The sequence below is a fragment of the Lipotes vexillifer genome, unplaced genomic scaffold (genome assembly GCF_000442215.2).
Source record: "Lipotes vexillifer unplaced genomic scaffold, Lipotes_vexillifer_v1.1 scaffold174, whole genome shotgun sequence".
Lineage (NCBI taxonomy): Eukaryota > Metazoa > Chordata > Mammalia > Artiodactyla > Lipotidae > Lipotes > Lipotes vexillifer.
In genome coordinates this window covers 592,245-615,253 of record NW_006785255.1, presented here as the reverse complement: position 1 = coordinate 615,253, position 23,009 = coordinate 592,245, and the positions used below count along the sequence as shown (strand labels likewise).

General features: G+C 35.5%; 1 protein-coding gene across 1 annotated transcript in view; it reads left to right on the top strand.

Moving 5' to 3' along the window:
* The window catches only part of PIP4P2 (phosphatidylinositol-4,5-bisphosphate 4-phosphatase 2), a 78,428-nt gene that overhangs the window by 52,155 nt on the left and 3,264 nt on the right, over positions 1 to 23,009 (top strand). Inside the window, exon 5 of the mRNA XM_007457338.1 lies at positions 3,394 to 3,446. Within this exon, the coding sequence (XP_007457400.1) occupies positions 3,394 to 3,446 (53 nt within the window). The remainder of the gene's footprint in view (positions 1 to 3,393; positions 3,447 to 23,009) is intronic.

Here is a 23,009-nt window from a genome sequence, read left to right as displayed (position 1 = left end):
GGAGCCTGTGCTCCGCAAGGGGAGAGGCCACAACAGTGAGAGGCCCGCGTACCGCAAAAAAAAAATAATAATAATAATAATTTTCCAGAAGAATAAAGGTGATACAAGCTAGTCCTCCATGAATGTAAAGAAGTTTCTTAAGACAACTGAACAGCAGAGAGTTTAATATTGCATCTATGTGGGGCCGGTATTCACTGTTGCTGTTGAAAGGCAGGTCCACATTCTGTGTAGGGTTGACATTTTCCAATAAAATCTACAATATGTGCCTGAATCATAGATGATGGCTCAAACTTTGCCCTGAAGTGGGCCAGTGTAGTACCTTCAGACAGGTTCAGATTTTCTTCACTAGTTCATAGGGTTCTATGGTTTGGTGGCTTAGCAGAGAGTGGCAGCAGTTTTAACTTGAACATACTTTAAAATAATCACACCAGTGGCCTGTTGTATCCATTAAAAAATAAAACCTAGTAGGGTACTATCAAATGACTAGTTTTAGCAGTATACCTTTCTTACATGCCTTCAAAAATCGATTTAAAAATATATCTCGGGGAAACTAAGTTTATCTGTTATACAGAATGGTTAGAAATAAGCCAAATATTGGAAGACCTCTACTAAAAATAATTGGGTTTTAGAGAAGTTGCTTTTAATTGTTCTGATAGAAAATATCTATCTATTTTTCACAATAACCAAAATGAAACAGCGCAAATGTCCACAATGGATAAATGGATAAAAAAGATGTGGTACATATATACACAATGGAATATTATTCAGCCATGGGAAAGGAGGATATCCTGCCATTTGTGACAACATAGAGGGACCTTGAGCACATTTTGCTAAGTGAGATGAGTCAGTCAGAGAAAGACGAGTACTGTATGATACCCCTTATACCTAGAACAGAAAAAAATCAAACCTGTGAAAAACAGGAAAATGGTGGCTACCAGAGAATGGGAGGTGGAGGATAAGATTGATAGTACAGGGCTTCCCTGGTGGTGCAGTGGTTGAGAGTCTGCCTGCCGATGCAGGGAACAGGGAACACGGGTTCGTGCCCCGGTCCGGGAAGATCCCACATGCCGCGGAGCGGGTGGGCCCGTGAGCCATGGCCGCTGGGCCTGCGCATCCGGAGCCTGTGCTCCGCAACGGGAGAGGCCACAACAGTGAGAGGCTCGCATACCACAGAAAAAAAAAAAGATTGATAGTACAAACTTGTAATAATAAATAAGTCACAGGGATCTAATACACAGAATAATGAATAGAGACAATAATATTGTAGTATAATTATGTAATTGATAAATATCACTACAGCGGCAACCATGTTACAAGATATATATATATCAAAGTAGTAGACTATATACATTAAATTTGTACGGTGTTACATATCAAATTTATCCAATTAAAAAACAGGAAAAATTAGATTTTTTTTCTATTGACCCTTCAAGGTATGGCAGTAAAATTTTAAGAGTGCAGAGGCTGCATTTTAGACAAGAGAATAGTAGTAAATCCTTTCAAAAGCACAAGTATTTGCATTCATTCAAACAGATTATGACAAACATTTCTAATAATAAATATTTTTCTATTTTTAGTTTGCTGCATTTAAATGGGTACTTACAGATAACAACAAAACCAGATATGTTAGGTTGCTGGCTGTATAACTTACTAATCATACAACAGAGTCTTAGTTGTTTGTTAGTAATAATTGAATTTATCATATATAATCTGTGCTAAAATGATAAAATTGGACTAAATAATCTCCCATAGGTTGGTCATCTAAAATTCTAGATTTTCTGTGCCAGTGTCTTAGCCTTCAAGCTTGGATTTTGAGTTACTCTTCTCTTAAGGGTTTCATAATTGCTTCCTCAGCCACTTTGCTTCTCTTAACAATGAAAAACTTGTTTGTTATTTATAAATAAAATTTGAAATGACATTACAAGTTCAACAACTATCCTAAAACTAATTTCAAAAACATGAAAAAGTACTTAGTAAGATTTCTGTATTCTTCACTTCTTAATGTTCTGTGCCAATTTCTGTAGAAATCTATGTAAATCTGTTTAGCACATTAATTTAAGCATTTTTACTATTAAGAATAAATTAACTTGTTATAAAATAAATAAAAGAAAGAGTTAAGGCTTCTTGAAAAAAAATACAGCCTTCGTTTGACATTCTAGATATTGAAAAATAATCATTGTGAAAAGAGTGAACATTCATGTAAAGTTTCATTTCTAGTTTATTTACCTTAGGACTCTATATTCCTACTGTGACTGACAGAGATTATTTCAAGGTTAAGTAACTTTCAGGAGGTTTGAAATAAAAATGAAGAAAAAGAAGTCCAAACAAACTCAGATTTATTTTTGTTCTTTTTTAAAAGCTAATCATTAAAAAATTAAAAAGAAAAAATAGTCAAGTAAGAGATACTTTCTGAAAGTTTTCCTCTATTATGTGGAAAACATTTGAATATACATAACTTATTGAAGCCCTACTATACCTAGAACTTGAGAGTTATGAAGAAAACTGAGTGACCTGGAATCCTAAGCAAAAATTAATTTTAGTGAAAGAAAAGTTATTTTGATGCTAAAACTGCTAATGTACTTAACAGAATTATACAAAAGAAATATACACTTTACAAGAAGATATATAGAAAAGCAAACGATGGAAGGTAAGGAAGGTTATTTTGAAATATATTTTTTGTGGTAAAGAGTTACTTTATTGTTTTTTAATTTTTACTTTAAATGTATATTGTACCTCCTTTCAAAGACTTTACTACCAGTAAGCTGTTTCAAGCATCTGAATAACAATACTGTGTGGAAGGTAACCCATTTTATTACCTACATTACAGGGAAGAAAATTGAAAGAAAGTTGTCTGTAGAAGAAATGTATTTTGTTACATAGAATAAGCAACTATAGAACAGAAAGCAGCTTCCTGACATTAGTTCTACTTGTATCTAATTTGTTTAGTATATTTACTTTGTGCATTTTCTACATAAATAGAATAGTTGCATTTTTAGTAATGAGTCTGAATACTCATGTATTTAAAAAGCTAATCATCAATATTTAGAGGAAAAACAACATTGAAGGTACATGAAATATGTTTTTATTTTCTGTCAGTGGACTGAAACATAAAGGTGAATGAAATGACCTGAATTTCAACATTACATCCAGTTTTCATTGTAAAGCAAACCTAGATTGTGTCAGAACCTTGAAAAAATCATGGGAACTGTTTCAGAGGGGAATCCCAACCTTTATTTTAAGGGAGGGGGAGATGTGTTGGAGGGGGAAAGCTCATATAACTATGAAAAGGTTTATGGCTTCTGCTATGATCCCTGAGGACATTTGAACTAAAAGAAACATCAGATTGGGTAGTTTTCAGTTTTTGTTTTCAACCTCTTCTTATTTGTTTTACAGTGGATGGAACTGAGGTTCAACACTCTGGCAAAATGCCCACACTGCAAAAAAATGTAAGTTCTGTACCACTGGAAATAATGTTGGGAAATATTTGAGAACAATTTAAAGAGTTCAGAATTCTCACTTAAGTAAATTTTGACTTTAAGACATACTATGGGATGAATGTATGGTTAACATGTTTATGCTTTTCAAGACTAAAAAAAAAGACGTCTTTGGACTGATTAATATATTCCATTTTGAAACTGAAATGATTGGGATTATCTATTCTCTAAAGGTAAATCAATTTACCTTTAGAGAAAGTGAAAATTACTAAAATTATCAGTAACCTGGTAATGATTTTCAAATGTGCTAAGTGGTTATAATCTGTTGCAAATAATCTAAAATTTATATTTTTTAAATGGACTGTATAAAAAAAATGGACTGTAATCTTGGAGAAAACCAAATTTTGGGAGGTTTGTAATTAGGAAGTTGGATGGCAAAGTTTTTATAATTATTTATCTCTCTTCAGTCAATTTCTCTGTATTCCTAAATGGTGTACCTAAGGAAAATAACAAAAGGCAATATAAAAATGGGAGAAACTAGAAGACATTTTGATTAAAGACATTTTATGCCATCTGTGTTGGGGGGCCCCAAGTCACCCTAAGATTTTTTGACTTTCTAGGAGAACTAATAGGACTTAGTATACAGTTATACTCACAGCTTTATGGTGAAAGTATGCAAAAAAAATCAGCAAAAGAAAAAGGCATGTGGGGCAAAATCTGGAGGAAACCAGGAGCAAGCTTCTAAGAGTCTTCTCTCTGTGGAGTCATAACAGGACTTCATTCCTCCAGCAATGAATTGTTACAACATATGTGAAATGTTTTTGACCAGAGAAGCTTATTAGGTCTAATTGGAGCTGGTCAAATAGGCACCTGCTGCATAGCTCATGCCACAATTCCATATTCCCAGAAGGAAAGCAGGTATTTGGCATAAGCCATATTGGTTGTACAAGTAATTTAGGTATAGCAACCCACTCTTATTAGTAAGGGAATAGTTAGAACTTTTTTGAAATCTAAGTTCCCAGGTGTCAGCCAAGGGCTTACCTTACAAGCCAACTTGTCTAAGGATAGCAGTGTTAGGCCTGCTATACTCTTTTCTGCACAGCATCTATTTTTTTTTTTTCTTGCGGTATGCGGGCCTCTCACTGTTGTGGCCTCTCCTGTTGGGGAGCACAGGCTCTGGACGTGCAGGCTCAGCGGCCATGGCTCACGGGCCCAGCCGCTCTGCGGCATGTGGGATCTTCCCGGATTGGGGCACGAACCCATGTCCCCTGCATTGGCAGACGGACTCTCAACCACTGCGCCACCAGGGAAGCCCCCACAGCATCTATTTTGATAATAAAATTTTAATTCAAAAACTACTGTTTTCCACTTACATGTGTGGAAAGTAAGCAAAGGAAATTAGACTGGAATGTTTTGATAATTAATATTTAAAATAAAAAATATCAGCTCATAGTTACATTTTTGTGATCCTTAGAATAATATAATACTATATCTATTTTGAGAGTAAAATAATCCTGACAGTGGTTTATAGGAGGAAAGAATTAAAAAGTGTCTGAGAAGTAGAATATATGTAACAAAATATCGCCATTTATTTGTGCTAGATCTGATTCCAACTAAATATAATCCTGTGGGAATAACTTCTTTACAGCACATTTCTAGCTTCAAAGGAACAGATATTTCCTTTTTTATTTATTTGTGAAATTAATAATATGAATTCTTAACTTACCTGAATCCAGGACAAGTCTGTACATGGAGAAGCAAAGTGGATAACCCAAAATAAGTGCACAGAAAAATATATACTTCAGGGACATAACAAATACATGTGTGTGTGAATATGTCTGTGAATAATCCATATTTCTGTATGTTATCTGTATTTTCACAAAAATGAAGACAATTAAATTGCATATACCTTTATGAAGAACATTAAATTACATTTAAAAAATCTTTTAGAAAATAAAAAACTTCTAATGATTAGCAGATTGTGTGCTAAGCACAGTGATTGTTGATTTGTGTACACATATATATTAGCTGTAATCTTTACAACAATCCTGGATAGCAAGAATTATTATCCTCATTTTATAGATGAGGAACTGTTAGAAAGGATAAGGATTTTGCTCAAGTGATTTGCTTGGTTGGTTAATTATTTTAGAACAATGGCAATATTTTGCTAATAATAAAGAAATATTGAATGTCTAGATATTCTACCATTGGTTAAGGTATCACAAGACTGTATTAATGTGGAGAAGAATTTATCAATTAAGGAACAACTTGCTTTGAAATTCACATGAAATAAATCAGCTTAAATATCATTCTTAGAGAAATGTGTGTAGAATTGGAATCACATGCTGAGCTTGGGAGGACTTAGGGCATGCATTACTTATGTGAGCAAAGATGCTGTTATTACGTGAACACTCATGGGTCATATCTAGATTTCTTTTCTTTTTGAATGTTTTTCTTAAACTGATGAGTCATCTGTTGAAGTAAGACTCTGAGATTTTTATTTCTTTAAACTCAAATAGCAAATGTCCTAAAATTATTTTTAACTTATAAAAGTTACTAAATCATTGCTATGAAACTAGCGTGTTATTTTTATATCCACAAAACAAGTGGGGAATACCTTCCCCCAGGGCTCCAGAGACCAAGAAGCATTTTTTATCTCACTGTTTTTTACGCATGCAATCACTGAGGCTATTGTAGCTGAAGGTGAGGTTTCTCTTTCAATTGGGCAGCTTGTAGCCACTGCTGGGCACAAGATGTAGTCCTAGCATTCTGAAATGACAACTTGGACGATATTTCCATGAAGATGTTTTAATGGATTTAAGATTAGTAGACATGATGATTTAATCCATGATAATTATCAATGAATATCATTTCTCCTACATCACTGAGGTACTTTGGGGATCTCTTCCAGTCATTTTAATCAATAGCAGACTCATTCTCAGAAGTTATCCTTTTATTTTTCTGTTTAGTGCTTTCTTTTATAATTATTCATTAATTCAACCTCCTGTGCTAGGTACTAGGTGCTTAAAATAAAGATATAACCTTGCCTTCAAGGGACTTAGTCTTGTGGGTATACAGAAGAGAATAGACCATTACAATAAAGTTTTAAGCACTTTGGAAGGGTATACCCAGCATGCTCTGCTCTGAAGGGCCCCTAATCCAGACTGGAGGGAAAGGGAATGTGAATGAAGGCTTCCAGGAAGGAGGGATGTTAAAGATGACTTGGAGTGATATGAAAAAAGGGCCAATGGTTCCTTGTAGAAGGAGCAACCTGTGCAAAGGTATACAGGTACAGAGGAGTCAAAGTATAGGTGTGCTATGAAGGAAATGGAATAGACAGGGTTTAATGTGAAGGGACGAGAGAGAGATTGGGGTCAAGAATGACCTTGTATCTGAGAGGCTGTAGAACCATTCACTAAGATAGGGAATGAAAGATCTAGAAGAACTGTGTCCAGCAGAGAGATGATAAGCTCATTTTGAATGTAGGTATAGAGAGACTCTTAGGTTTTCTAGATTGGCTAGATCATCATCCCTTGAAATTCAGATCCATCTACCTGCTTTTCAAACCACCAGTCTTGCATCAATATGGCCATGGCTTCTTCCTTCCTTTACCAAGACAACTGAGAGCTGGAAAAATTCTATGTTGATTAGCTCTTTACAGATGTAGAGCTTTAGATTTCAGCTAAACCCTTGCTTGATATTCCCTATTTAAGTGTCCTTGATTAACTCTCTCCCCCATTCCTCAAAGTGGTTATCTCCAGATATTTTCTGTTCCTCTTAAACCCCCATCCCTCATACCCTCTTCTCTATCTCAGCAAATGAGTTGCCTTCTTTCTGTCTCTCTCAGATGTTTAAGGCTATCTGTGAACTCCCTCATCTTCACACTTCCTACCTCTAAACATTTTTTATATCTATGCTCACTTTATTTCTTCTTAGAAGGATGCATGTCTCTTCCTTTCATGGCATATCTCTTTAGTTCATCATGGCCCTGCATTTCTCCAGGAGTAGAGTAGAATTAGCATCAGTCCCCACTAGGCCGCTGAAATTTGCTCTGACAAAATTCATGTCCCAATTGCAAATTTTATTTTTTAAATTTATTTTTAATTGAAGTTTAGTCGAATTACAATGTTGTTATTACTGCTATACAGCAAAGTGATCCAGTTATACATATATATATATATATATACATTCTTTTTCATATCCTTTTTCATTGTGGTTTATCTCAAGATATTGAATATAGTTCTCTGTGCTATACAGTAGGACCTTGTTGTTTATCCATTCTATATATATCAGTTTGCATCTGCTAATCCAAACTCCCAATCCAACCCTCTCCCCACTTGGCAACCATCAACCAGTCTATTCCCTATGTCCCTGATTCTGTTTCTGTTTCATAGATAGGTTCATTTATGTCATGTTTTAGATTCCACATATAAGTGATATCATATGGTATTTGTCTTTCTCTTTCTTATATACTTCACTTAGTATGGTAATCCCTAGTTGCATCCATATTGCTGCAAATGGCATTATTTCATTCTTTTCTATGGCTGAGCAGTATTCCATTGTATATATGTACCACATCTTTTCTTTTTTAATATTTATTTATTAGGCTGCATCAGGTCTTAATTGTGGTGCACAGGCTCTAGAGTGCTTTGCAGCATGTGGGATCTTAGTTCCCTGACCAGGGATTGAACCTGTGTCCCTTTCATTGGAAGGTGGATTTTTAACCACTGGACCACCAGGGAAGTCCCTGTACCATATCTTCTTTATTGATTCATCTGTCAATGTACATTTAGGTTGTTTCCATGTCCTGGCTATTGTGAATAGTGCTGCTATGAGCATAGACGTGCATATATCTTTTTGACATAGAGTTTTGTCAGGATATACGCCAGGAGTGGGATTGCTGGGTCATATGGTAGTTCTATTTTTAGTTTTCTGAGGAGACTCCATAATGTTTTCCAAAGTGGCTGCACCAAATTACATTCCCACCAACAGTGTAGGAGGGTTCCCTTTTCTCCACACCCTATCCAGCATTTGTTACTTGTAGACTTTTTAATGATGGCCATTCTGACTGATGTGAGGTGGTACCTCATTGTAATTTTGATTTGCATTTCTGTAATAATGTTGAGCATCTTTTCATGTGCCTATTGGCCATCTGTATGTCTTCTGTGTAGAAAGGTCTCTTTAGGTCTTCTCCCCATTTTTCAGTTGGGTTTGCTTTTTTGTTGTTGAGTTGTATGAGCTGTTTGTATATTTTGGAAATTAAGCCCCTGTCAGTTGCATCATTTGCAAATATTTTCTCCCATTCTGTAAGTTGTCTCTTTGTTTTGTTTATGGTTTACTTTGTTGTGCAAAAGCTTGTTAGTTTGATTACATCTCATTTGTTTATTTTTGTTTTTATTTCTATTGCCTTGGGAGATTGACCTAAGAAAACATTTGTACCATTTACGTCAGAGAATGTTTTGCCTATGCTTTCTTCTAGGAGTTTTATGGTGTCATGTCTTATGTTTAAGAATTTAAGCCATTTTGAGTTTATTTTTGTGTAGGTGTAAGGGCATGTTCTAACTTCACTGATTTACATGCAGCCGTCCAACTTTCCCAACACCCCTTGCTGAAGAGACGTTTTCCTATTGTATATTCTTGACTCCTTAGTTGAAGATTAATTGCCTGTAGGTGTGTGAGTTTATTTCTGGGCTGTCTATTCTGTTCCATTGTTCCATATGTCTATTTTTGTGCCAATATCATGCTGTTTTGATTACTGTAGCTTTGTAGTATTGCTTAAAGTCTGGGATGGTCATACTTTGAGCTTTGTTCATTTTCTTTAGGATTGCTTTGGCAATTCTGGGTCTTTTATGGTTCCATATGAATTTTAGGATTATTTGTTCTAGTTCTGTGAAAAAGGTCATGGGTAATTTGATAGGGATCACGTTAAATCTGTTGATTGCTTTCCATTTCTTTGAATCACCTTCAGTTTCCTTTATTAATGTTTTATACTTCTCAGCATATAAGTCCTTCACATCCTTGGTGAGGCTTATTCCTAAGTATTTATTTTTGGGGTTGTGATTTTAAAACGTATTGTTTTTTCACATTCCCTTCCTGATATTTCATTGTTGGCATAAAGAAATGCAACTGATTTCTGTATGTTAATCTTATATTCTGATATCTCTCTGAATTCGTTTATCAGTTCTAGTAGTTTTTGTGTGGAGTCTTTAGTGTTTTCTATACATAGAATCATACCATCTGCATATAATGACAGTTTTACCTCTTCTCTTCCAATTTGGATACGTTTTATTTCCTTTTCTTGTCTGATTGCTGTTGCTAGGACTTCTAATACTATGTTGAAGAGAAGTGGTGAGAGTGGCATCCTTGTCTTGTTCCAGATTTTAGCAAGAAGCCTTTCAACTTTTCACCATTTCATTTTATATTGGCTGTGGATTTGTCATGAATAGCTTTTACTATTTTGAGGTATGTTACCTCTGTACCCACTTTGGTAAGAATGTTTATCATGAATGGATGTTGAATTTTGTCAAATTCTATTTCTGTATCTATTGATATGATCATGTGGTTTTTGTCCTTTCTTTTGTTTATGTGGTGTATTACATTGATTTGCATATGTTGAACCATCCTTGTGAACTTGGGATGAATCCCACTTGGTCATGGTTTATCATCTTTTTTATGTGTGGCTGGATTTGGTTTGCTAATATTTTGTTGAGAATTTTTGCATCTATATTCATCAAAGATATTGGCCTGTAATTTTCTTTTTTCATGGTGTCTTTGTCTTGTTTTGGTATCAGTGTGATTGTGGCTTTATAGAATGACCTTCAGAGTGTTCCTTCCTCTTTAGCTTTTCGGAAGAGTTTGAGAAGGATCGGTATAAGTTCTTCTTTGTATGTTTGGTAGAATTCACCTGTGAAGCCATCTGGTTCTGGACTTTTGTTTGTAGGGAGTTTTTAAATTCCAGATTCTATTTCAGTTCTAGTGACTGGTCTGTTCAAATCATCTATTTCTTCTTTCAGTTTTGGTGGGCTGTATGTTTCTAGAAGAATGTTCATTTCTTCTAGGTCTTCGAATTTGTTGGCATATAATTGTTCATAGTATTCCCTTATGGTTTTTTCTATTTCTGTGGTATCAGTTTTTATGTCTCCTTTTTCATTTCTTATTTTGTTTATTTGTATTCTCTCTCTTTTCTTCTTGGTGAGCCTGGCCAGAGGTTTGTCAGTCTTGTTTATCCTTTCAAAGAATCAGCTCCTGGTTTTATTAATTTTTCTATTTTTTTAAACTCTGTTTTGTTTATTTCCTCTCTGATCTTTATTATTTCCTTTCTTCTGCTGACTCTAGATTTTGTTTGTTCTTTTTCTAGTTCTTCTAAGTGGTATGTTAGGTTGTTTATTTGAGATTTTTCTTGTTTTCTGAGGAAGGCCTGTATCTCTATGAACTTGCCTCTGATAACTGCTTTTGCTGTATCTGATAGGTTTTGTATGGTTGTGTTTTCATCATCATTTGTCTCAAGGTATTTTTTTTATTTTTAAATTATTTTTTATTGGAGTATAGTTACTTTACAATGTTGTATTAGTTTCTACTGTATAACAAAGTGAATCAGCTATACATATATCCCCTCTTTTTTGGATTTCCTTCCCCTTTAGGTCACCACAGAGCATTGAGTAGAGTTCCCTGAGCTATACAGTAGGTTCTCATTAGTTATCTATTTTATGCATAGTATCAATAGTGTATATATGTCAATCCCAATCTCCCAATTCCCCCCAACCTCCTCTTTTCCCCTTGGTATCCATACATTTGTTCTCTATGTCCATGTCTCTATTTCTGCTTTGCAAATAAGATCATCTATACCATTTTCTAGATTCCACATATGTGCATTAATATACAATATTTGTTTTTCTCCTTCTGACTTACTCTACTCTAGGTCCATCCACATCTCTACAAATTATCCAGTTTCGTTCCTTTTCATGGCTGAGTAATATTCCATTGTATATATGTACCACATCTTTATCCATTCCTCTGTTGATGGTCATTTAGGTTGCTTCCATGTCCTGGCTATTGTAAATAGTGTTGCAATGATCATTGGGGTGCATGTGTTTGTTTGAATTATGGTTTTCTTTGGGAATATGTCCAGTAGTGAGATTGCTAGGTCATATGGTAGTACTATATAGGTATTTTGTTTAAATTTCATCTTTGATGTCATCATTGACCCATTGTTGTTTTAGTAGCGTGTTGTTTAGTCTCCATGTAATCATTTTGTTCTCATTTCTTTTTCTGTGGTTAATTTCTAGTTTCATGCCATTGTAGTCAGAAAAGATGCTTGAGTTAATTTCTATACTCTTAAATTTGTTGAGGCTTGTTTTGGCCCTAATATGCGATCAGTCCTTGAGAATGTTACATGTGCACTTGTTTTTTTTGCATGTCATGTCCTGAAAATATCAATTAAGTCTAACTGTTCTATTGTATCATCTGTTATCTCTGTTACCTTATTGATTCTCTGTCTGGAAGATCCGACCATTGATGTGACTGGAGTGTTAAAGTCTCCTGCTATTATTGTATTCCTGTCAATTTCTCCCTTTATGTCTGTTAGTATTTGTTTTATGTATTTGGGTGATCCTGTATTAGGTACATATATGTTGATAAGTGTAAAATCCTCTCCTTGTAGTGGTCCTTTTATCATTATCTATGTCCTTCTTTATGTTTCTTTACAGCTTTGTTTTAAGTTCTATTTAGTATAAGTATTGTGACCCCTGCTTTCCTGTCATTTTGGTTTGCATGAAATATCTTTTTCCATCTCTTCACTTTCAATCTATTGTGTCCTTTGCCCTAAAGTGAGTCTCTTGTAGGCAGCATATCATAGGCTCTTGTTTTTTTTTATCCAATCTGCCACTATGTGTAGTTTGATTGCAGCATTGAGTGCATTGATTTTTAAGGTACTTATTGATAGATATGTATTTATTGCCATTTTAAACCTTGTTTTCCCATTGATTTCATATTTCTTCTTTATTCCTTTCTTTTTATTTTTGTTTTTACTTTTGTAGCTTGATGATTTTCTTTTGTATTATGCTTATGTTCTCTTCTTTTTGTTTTTTGTAAATCTATGGTATGTTTTTGATTTGTGGTTACCCTGTTTATCAACTATGTTAACCCCTTCCTATATCTACTTGCCTTAGACTGGTAGTCATATTGGCTCAAACACATTCTAGGGGAAAAAAATCTACATTTTCTTACTATCATCCCCCACATTTTATGATTTTGATGTCCTCTTTTACATCTTCATGTTCATCCTTTTGCTGTTCATTGTGGTTATCATAACTTTCACATAAATTTTTTTAATTTTTTTTTTAATCTGTGTACTGGCTTATTTAGGTGATTTATTTTCCAATTATGATTTTCTCTTTTCTATAGATTCTTACTTCTTTTCTATTTAGAGAAGACCTTTCAATATTTCCTTTAGGATAGGTTTAGTATTGCTGTATTCTTTCAGTTTTTGCTTGCCCGAGAAATTCTTTGTCTCACCTTCTATTCTAAATGATAATCTCGCTGGGTAGAGATTATTTGCAGATTTTTCCCTTTCAGGACTTTGAGTATATCTTGACACTTGCTTTTGGCCTTCATCGCTTCTGTAGAGGAATCAGCCTTTGGGGGGTTCCCTTGTAATTAACTCTTTGCTTTTCTCTTGCTGCCTTTAGAATCCTCTCTTTATCTTTAACTTTTGCCATTTTTGTTATGTCTTGGTGTAGATCTGTTTGGGTTTATCTTGTTTGGGACCCTCTCTACTTCCTGTACCTGCATATCTGTTTCCTTCTTTAAGTTTGGGAAGTTTTCAGCCATAATTTCATCAAATACATTTTTGATCCCCTTTTCTCTTTCTTCCCCTTCTGGAATCATTATGCATAGGTTGGCATGCTTTATATTATCCCATAGGTCTCTTACATTGCTTTCTTTTTTTTTTTTTTTTTCATTTAGCTTTCTGTCTTCTGTCCTGATTGCATGATTTCCATTATTGTATCTTCCGGGTCACTTATTTGTTCTGCATTATTGTGTTATGTATTGCCTTTAGCTCAGCTTTCGTCTCTGCAAATGAGCTTTCTAATTTTTCTTGGTTCCTCTTTATAGTTTCTAGTTCCTTTTTACAATACTCTGCATTTCTGTCGATAACCTTTCTTAATTCCTTCAGTATTTTCATTATCTCCTCTTTGAAATTTGTATCTATTAGACTGAAGAGGTCTGCTTCGTTGTTTGTTCTTTCAGGGGAATACTCTTGGTCTTTTAACTGTGAGTGGTTCCTCTGCTTTTTCATTTTACTTATATTTCTCTTACTCTGTGAATTTAGGAGAAACAATTATCTACTGTGGTCTTGGAGGGCTATTTATATGTAGGGTTGTCCCTGTGTAGCTTGTGTGGGTTTAGTATGCTTGGTGCAAGGGCTGTTTTTAATATGGATGCCTGTTACCTCTTTCTTCAGTGTGTGCTGGTTGTTATTTCCTTGATAGGGGGTGCTGGTTGAGGTTGCTGGTTTCTGGTCTTGGGGTTTTTGGCAGCAGCGGGTGGCTCAGGCACACCCCCTGGGGCATGCGATGGGAATGGAGGCAGCTTACAGCCACTCCTGGAGTTCAGATGGGTGGTAGTGGGAGCCCGCAACTACTCTTGGGGTCCAGGAGGGAGTCGGTAGGGGGGTCATGACCACCCTGGAGTCCAGGAGGGCATCAGCAGGGTCCCATGACCATTCCTGCGGTCCAGAAGGGAGTCAGCAGGGGGTGGCAACCACTCCTGCGGTCCGGGAGGGTGTCCGCAGGGGCCCGGGGACCACTCCTGGTGTCTGGGTGGGCTGCAGTGGAGGCTCAGGACCGCCCTGGGAGCCTGTGCAGGCAGTATCCTGCCTCTGCAAGCACGTGCACAGGGAAAAAAGCTACAATCCAGGTCCCACCCCTCCCTAGAGCAGCCCCCAAACAATGGCAACTGGCCTCTAAGGTGGCCCAGGCTTCCTTGGCGTACACCCCCAGCATGGCCACTCTGGATTCCAGCCCCCCGAGTCTGTTTCTACACAGCCAACCTAAGTCTTCTCCCTGGTTCTGATCTCTAAAGCCCGAATTCCAGCACACAGTCCCTTCCAGAACCAAAGATGGGCGTGTCAGGCTGGGCTGCTGCAAACCGGCTATTAGTATTCTCCTCAGAAGCTCTGAAGCTCCCCTTATGTCTGTCCGGGGAGCTGCTGAAAGTGCTTCCCAGGGTGCAGAAATCTTTCCTCTTTCACAGCTCCCTCCCAGGGGCACAGGTCTGGTCCTGATTCCTTTTTCATTTTCATTTTTCTTTTTTTTTTTTTTCCTGTTTATTCCCACCTGGTTACATGGAGATATTCTTTGCCCTTTCAGCAGTTTGAGGTTTTCTGCCAGCATTCAGTAGATATTCTGTGAGAATCGTTACATGTATAGATGTACTTTTGTTGTATTTGTGAGAGAGGGTGAGCTTCACATCTGAGTACTTTGCCATCTTGATTGCTCTCCCCACTTGCAAATTTTAATAGATCTGTTCAATCTTCATTTCCTTGTTTTCTCTTTAGTATATGGTTCTGTTGATTACCCTGCTTTTTTTCCTTAAAATTTGTTCTTCTTTTGGTTTCAGACATCACTTTCTCCTGGTTTTCTCCCACTTCTCAGAACATTCATTTGCTATCTCCTTTCTTGGCTCCGCTTCCTCTCCCAAGTCATTAAATATTGCTATTCTCCAGGATTGGAACCTAATCACAATATATCTGTGCTTTCTCATATGTTTTTATACCATTTATATTCCACTAAATCACAACCAATATACCATTAAATCACCCCAGATCTCTCTTCAGACTTTCAGATGTAAATATAAAATCTATATTCACCATTTGCCTGTAGTTATTTCAACCGGGTGTACCATAGGCATCTCAAACAGAATGTATCCAACTTGCCCACCCCACTCTGCAAACTAATCATCCTTGTGTATTGATGAATAACTTACATTAATGAATGTTTTGCTATCTGCTCAGCTGACCAAGCCAGAAATCTGAGTGTATCTTTATTCACAATATCCAGATGGAAACAGGTCCTGTCAATTCTGTCTCTTGACATTTCAATCCTGTTATCTTATTCTTACTATTTCGATTATATATAGTTCAAGCATTCAGGATCTCTCACCAGGACTACTGCAATAGCTTTCTAATTTATCTCTTGGTCTTCAGCCTTATAGTTCTCTTCCAGTTTATTAGAGTAAAGGTCTCCAAGTGAAAATATGATTTCAAACTCTCTGGCTTCAAACCTTTTAGTAGCTCCCAAATTCATGGCCATAGCATACATCTGTGCAGGTTGTATATTGCACAACCCAAGGAGGTGCCATTGCCATTGTTATTTTAGGTTTTTCTATTAGTGCCATATGAAGTATGCTAAGGAAAGATATTTTATACTTATTGACATAAATGCATCATATAGATTATTACAGGCCCATTGCCTAAAATCCAAAATCAAACTCTAAACTTCTTATCAAGATTTATACAACCCTCCAAGTTTGGATATTTGCCTAACTTGTCTAGTGGTATCTTTATTATGTTTTCTTCTACCTCTACACACACCACCAGCCTCAACAAATTCTTCTACTTCCGTAAATTTACAATAGAGTTTCTTGCTTTTGTCCCTTAATCTCCTGCTAGGCCTGGAGTGACCTGGCTCGTCCTTTTCTCATTCCTGTTTACTTGGAAAATAACTACTTAACCTCACAAATTAGCTGAAAATCCCTTTAATTTTACTCACTTACAGAAACCTTCTCTGGAAGAAAGGTTATTTTGCTGCTTGTTCCTTGAACAAAAGTATTATTTTTTCTAGCTACTGTTAGCAGCTAAGATGACTTACTCTCCCATCTATTCACATCTTACCCTGCCCTTAAGTTTCACCTAATAAAACCTTCCCTGGCTACCTCATCTGAAAATTGTGCTTAAATAACACTGCTTGGCACCATCTTTATTTTCCAGGTGTCTTTCACAATGCTAGTGTTTCACAGGGGAGTGTTATGAAAGGGAATGTAAATAATTTGAAGGGTGAATAATCAGATGTTTGAGAAACCTTGCATGATCTTTTGCTCTTGGATATTCAGTGTCCACATTTTTGTATATTAGAGGCTCTTGACTTTCACATCCAGTAATATGAAAGACTAGTTAACCATTACAAAATATCTTTTTAAATGCATTGTTGAGCTCTTATGAAAGTTAAGAAAATTCCCAGGGAACAAAAATGGAGAGCAAATGACCACCAGGGCTGTCCTAAGGGTATTTATCAATACTAGGGACCCAGATACTTGGGTTTCAGTGTTTAAATGAAGAATGAGAGAGAAGGCCTTGGTCTTGCAGGAGGTGGAGAGTTGGAATACCATCCATCCCTACCCCCAATAAAGGGCTATTCTTCATGAATAGAATAAGTCAAGGAAAATGCCCACCAGAAAAGGAAGAATACAAATGGAAATTTTTATAAGAACAGTGAATTTCAGGTTTATGTTTTACCTGGTTTATATGGTCTAAGAAAACCCAGTCCCAGAAATCATTTTAAAGTAGTTTAAGATTGGTATCATTCTAGGGAGACTGGGAAAAGCAAATGAAAATTCTCTGTGGATGAAGACATTCCTAAACCATGCCTGCTAGGGTTTCTTATATTAAGGTCTGTCAAAATAAGTTCTCAACAAAAATACCAACATGAGGAAACAAGATACAATAAGCAGAATTGGCATGATAACAAACAGCATAATTAGACTTCTAGGAACTTCAGATATTATAACGTTAGATATAGAATATGTTATAACCATGTCTAAAATGTTTTTTTTTTTAATAGAAATGAGAAGACAGATAAGAGTCTATAAGAAACGACCTGGGCACATACAAAAATCTGTACATGAATGTTCATAGCAACTTTATTCTTAATAGCCTGAAACTGGAAACAACATAAATGTCCTTCTATGGCTGAATTGTTAAACAAACTGTGATTTGTCCAGACCTTGACATACTATTCAACAGTCAAAGGAATGAACAATAGTTCATCCATGCAACCATTTGGGTGAATCTTTGGGAATTTATGCTGAGTGAAAACCAGTCACACAAGGTGGCTTACAGCATGATTCCTTTTATATAACAGTTTTGAAATGGCAAAATTTTAGTAATGGAGAGCAGATGTGTGATGGTGTGGTGAGTACAGGGGGTTGGTAGGCAAGAGGGAGGTGAGTGTGGTTATAAAAGTATCCTTGCAGTGATGGAACTCTTCTGTACCTTAACTGTGGTGGTGGGTACATGAACCTCCACATGGGATAAATTGTACAGAATTAAATATACACATACACATAAATGAATATAAGTAAAACAGGAAATATAAATATCAGTGGATTGTATCAATGTCAGTACGCTGGTTATAATATTGTACTGTAGTTTGCAAGATGTTACCACTGGGGGAAATTGGGTAGAGGATGAATGAGAACACTCTGTATTATTTCTTATAACTGCTTTTGAGTCTACAATTATTTAAAAATAAAAAATTAATTAACCTAAACAATAAGCAGGCAGGTTTTGAAAGATACAATAAAACTTCTGGAAATTAAAAATTACAGAAATGAAAATACAGTGGAACAAGCTAAACAGTAGATCAGATTAAGTTGAAAACTAAAGTTATGGATTGGAAGATAGAGTAAAGTAAATTACCTAGAATCCGTCAGAGAGACAAAGATGAAAATAATATTGAAATAAATATATGTAAGAGCATCTGATTTATTTCTGATCTAGAAGGAAAAACTAGAGAATGGGATAGAGGCATTTTGAAGAGATAATCCCTAAGGATTTTCAGATCTATGAAAGATATGAACCTGTAGATTCAAAAGGAACAGTGAAATCCAAGCAGAATAAACAAATATGTTATAGTGAGATTGCAGACAACCTAAAATAAATAGAACATATTAAAAGCAGAGACAGAAAAGTCAGATTTTTAGTATGAAAAAGATAGCAGCAAACGTCTCAACTACAACAATGGAAGCCAAAAAGTTTAAAAATACTTCAAAGTTCTAAGATAAATTAACTGTCAAGCTGTCTAAACCATCACAGACTAATGAAGGTAAAATAAAGATATTTGCAGATGCAGAACCAACTAACCAGCAGTAACAACCAAAACAGAGTGGTTACCATTCTGATACCCTCACTAAAATATTGATGAAAGATGAATTTAGGGAAAATATCCCTGAAGAAATTTCTGCTCTGTAAGAATAAAGAAAGTATAAACCAAGAAATTCTAAACATTCATCAGGAACACTAACTATATAAAATACCAAAAACATAACAGTAATAGTATTAATGCTAACAAATTTGGACAAACAAAAATAGAATTGAATTGAAATATTGGGACTTCCCTAGTGGTGCAGTGGTTAAGAATCCACCTGCCAATGCAGGGGATACGGGTTCAAGCCCTGGTCCAGGAAGATCCCACATGCGGAGCAACTAAACCTGTGAGCCACAACTGCTGAGCTCATGTGCCACAACTGCCGAAGCCTGCATGTGCCCCCTAGAGCCTATGCTCCACAACAAGAGAAGCCACCGCAATGAGAAGTCCATGCACTGCAACAAAGAGTAGCCCCTGCTTGCCTCAACTAGAGAAAGCCTGCATGCAGCGACAAAGACCCAACACAGCCAAAATCAAATAAATAAATAAATAAACAGATAGGTAGATAGATAGATAAAAGAATTGAACTGAAATATTGAAGAACAAGAATGTAAGATGGGAGTGGAATGTTTAGAGTTAAAGCTTTCTAAGATCTTTGCATTTATTGGGAAGATAGATTTACCAAATGGTTTCAGTTTTTAAAAGGTATGCATATTAAAAATTTAAGTGCAACTGCTAAATGAATAAAAATAAATTGTAAAACTTTCTAAATAGTAGGTAGAAAATGAAATAAAAGAATCATAATCAATCCAAAAGAAGTCCAGAAAAGGGGGTAGAAAAGCAGATAGAGAAACAATAGAAAGCCAAAATACGGTAGAAGGGATAATCAAAATATATTAGCTTTCAGAATATATATAATTAGACTAAACTTGTCAATAAAACTTGCGAGAAATTATCAGACTAGATTTAAGTACATCTGTATGCAATTTGAAGAAGAAACACATGAAATATGAGAACATAGAATGAAAGTAAAAGGTGAAACCATGAAACACTAACCAAAATGAAAGATATACCAGGCAAACACTAACCAACAATAAAATAGCAATAGTAATATTAGTTAAAATAGCAAAGACTGCTGTTCTCTGTTTCCTTGCAGTAGAACTGTGAGTCTTAATGGCCACCCAGCTGGAGACTACATTTCCTAACCTCTCTTGCAGATGGTTGTGATCGTGTGTTTATGTTAGGGCCAATGGAATATGAACAAAGTGATGAATACATCTTCCTGGTACTCTCCTTAAAGACAAAGACTGCTTGGACTCCTTTTCTCTCCCTTCCTCCAATTGCTTGGAAAAGGCAACTGCAGCAGAAGACTTGTTACCATATTGAGTCAATGGCAATCACAGAACAGATGTAAAAAGAATTATTATCATTATGGTCACTTCATCAGAAATATAAATTTTGAACTTGAGTGCAACAAATAATCTAACTTTGAAATATGTAAAATAAAAATAGATAATCATAAGGAATCTGCTCTTGTAGATCGACATAAATACTACTGACTGAAAAAAAATGCACAGTGTGAGAGGGGGAAGGTCAGTATAATGCAATTTTGGCAAAGGGGGAGTACATGCAGGCAAGCACATATTTTTTGCAGGAGGTTGCTGCTAGCCTCATGAAGATTACCACTAGTCACAAGGAGCAGACATCACCATGAAGGATTTTAGTGCTTTTCTAGATACAAGGAGATATAAGAATTGGGCTCATAAAATCTCCTGAAAATATCTAACTATCTGAAGACCTGTTCTGCCAGTTTTTCCCAGAGCATAAAGTGCCTCATTCCTGAACTCCACCCTGAACTCCTTTCAGGGGATGTTGAAGGTCAGCAGCTGCAGTGACTCATGATTTAATCCTTGTAGAGGTAGATGGCAAGTGCCAATTTGTAGCTGGCAATACAAAAAGCAAAATTGTAATACTTTTAGAAGAAAAGATAGAAAAATATTTTTATGACAGAGTAGGAAAGAATTTCCTAGAAAAGGCATAAAAAAGTATGAACCTTAAAGGAAAAGATTGATAAGTTTGACTATGTTAGAAGTACTTTGTGTTACATTGGTATCATTAGCAAATACTCATGACCAAAATATGTTATTAAAGTTGAATTTATAAAAACAGACTATAAGAAGATATGTTCAGTATATATAGCTGCATGGAATAGTATGCAGATTATATAAATGTCATCTATGAATCAGTAAGTTAAAGACAGCCCAAGACAATAGGTATGAACAAGCAATTAATAGAAAAAGAAAACCAGTAGTCAACCTGCATTTGAAAAGATGTCCAACCTCACTGCAAATTATGGATATGCATAATAAAATCACAATGAAATACCATTCATACTCGTGAAATTGTCAAACATGAGAACAATACCAAGTGTTGAAGGGTTAATGAGGATGTAGGTGGAGCAGTGGAAGCTCTCAAATAGTGTTGGTGGGGATATACATTTGTCATTTGTTAAAATTAAAAACATGTCTACAGTACTACCCAGCAATTCTATTCCTAGGTATATGTTTGAGAAATTCCTGCATATGTACATAAGGAAACATGTAAAAGTAAATTCAAAGTAGCCTTGTTATAATAGCAAAAACATTTAAAACAAAACAAAACAAAACAAAACCCTGACTGTCCATCTAGAGAGAGAATGAGTAAGCTATGTTATTCCATATGATGGAAGATAGTTGTGCAAATGAATGAATTAAGTTTCCACATATGACTATGGAATAGTCTCATGTAGAGTATTGAGGAAAAATAAGCAAGTCACAGAAGCATACAGTTTAACACATGTACGTGTAAAGTTTTAACACTTGCAAAACAACACTATATATTGCATGCATATACCATATTTGTATTAAATGTATAAGAGATTTTATTGTGCATGTGATAGGTGTTTTTGTCATTGCCTTCTCCCTATAATAAGATGGCACTTGGGTTGTAGAGTAGCAGTAGGTTATTTCTTTCCTGGGAAGATTTTCCAGAGGTAGTGACTATTTAAGTTGAGTGATGAAAAATGAGCATGGGTTTTCTAAGTAGAATTCATGCACTGAAATTAATATACTAAAGTGTGTTCTTTTGGCTCACAGAAAAGCTACTCTGGTATTCACTTAGACACTTTTGACTTATTGAGTATATTCTAGAAAATTTGTTGCCTTCTAATCCATGGTAGATTAGACTGCCAGAGGCAGATACATAGGTAAATGAGAAATGGTGGCCAGCTGTGAGATATAAGGCAGGAAAAATCACCAAATGCAGACATAGTTATTAAAACTAAAAGCAGTCTAAGGCTAAATGTAACATAAAGGCAATGAATCACAGATGCCCTAATAACTCCAGATAGCAGGTTGTACACTACTGCAATTAATGATGACTCCCCAGGTCATCCACATGTTTCTATTTTTGTTCAAGTATTGAGCAATTTTTATTTGCAATAATATTCATCAATTTTAAAATGATTTGGGACTTGAAGCTATTTTTCTGTTATGCAAAATTAACCTTTTGGAATAGCACACTTCTAAATTATGCCTAGTAATTGATGCATTTCTGTGTTTCATTTATTCAGTAGATATTCCTTGAGTAATTTACCATGTGATAGGCATAATGTGGACACTGGCCATACACAAACAAATCAGATAATTATATCATCCACTAACACAATGTGTGATATATGATATGTGTTAATATATGTTTATTTAGGAAGAGAAGAAAGTACCAATTGGCTTTTTGATCTTTGCTATACTTTTATCATTTTGAAAATTTAAAAAATTAGAAGTAGAGAGAACTGAAAACTATTGGATTTGGAATTTCAATTGAGAAATATATTTTATGAATTTCCCATAGGCTTCTTGCAGTATGTATTAAAAGATTTTTAGAAGTTTAATCTCTTTAATTTTGTAATTCTGATTCTTAAAATTTACCGTAAGAAAACAATGAAAAATAAGCACAATGGGAAGAATTAATATTGTTAAAATGGCCATACTACCCAAAGCAATCTACAGATTTAATGTGATCCCTATCAAATTACCCATGACCTTCTTCACAGAACTAGAACAAATAATCCTAAAATTCATACGGAACCATAAAAGACCCAGAATTGCCAAAGCAATCCTGAAGAAAAAGAACAAAGCTGGAGGCATAGCCATCTCAGACTTCAGGCAATACTACAAAGCTACAGTAATCAAAACAGTATGATATTGGCACAAAAACAGACATATGGATCAATGGAACAGAATAGAGAGCCCAGAAATAAACCCACACACCTATGGTCAATTAATCTTTGACAAAGGAGGCAAGAATATATAATAGGTAAAAAGACAGTCTCTTTAGCAAGGGGTGTTGGGAAATTTGGACAGCTGCATGTAAATCAGTGAAGTTAGAACACAGT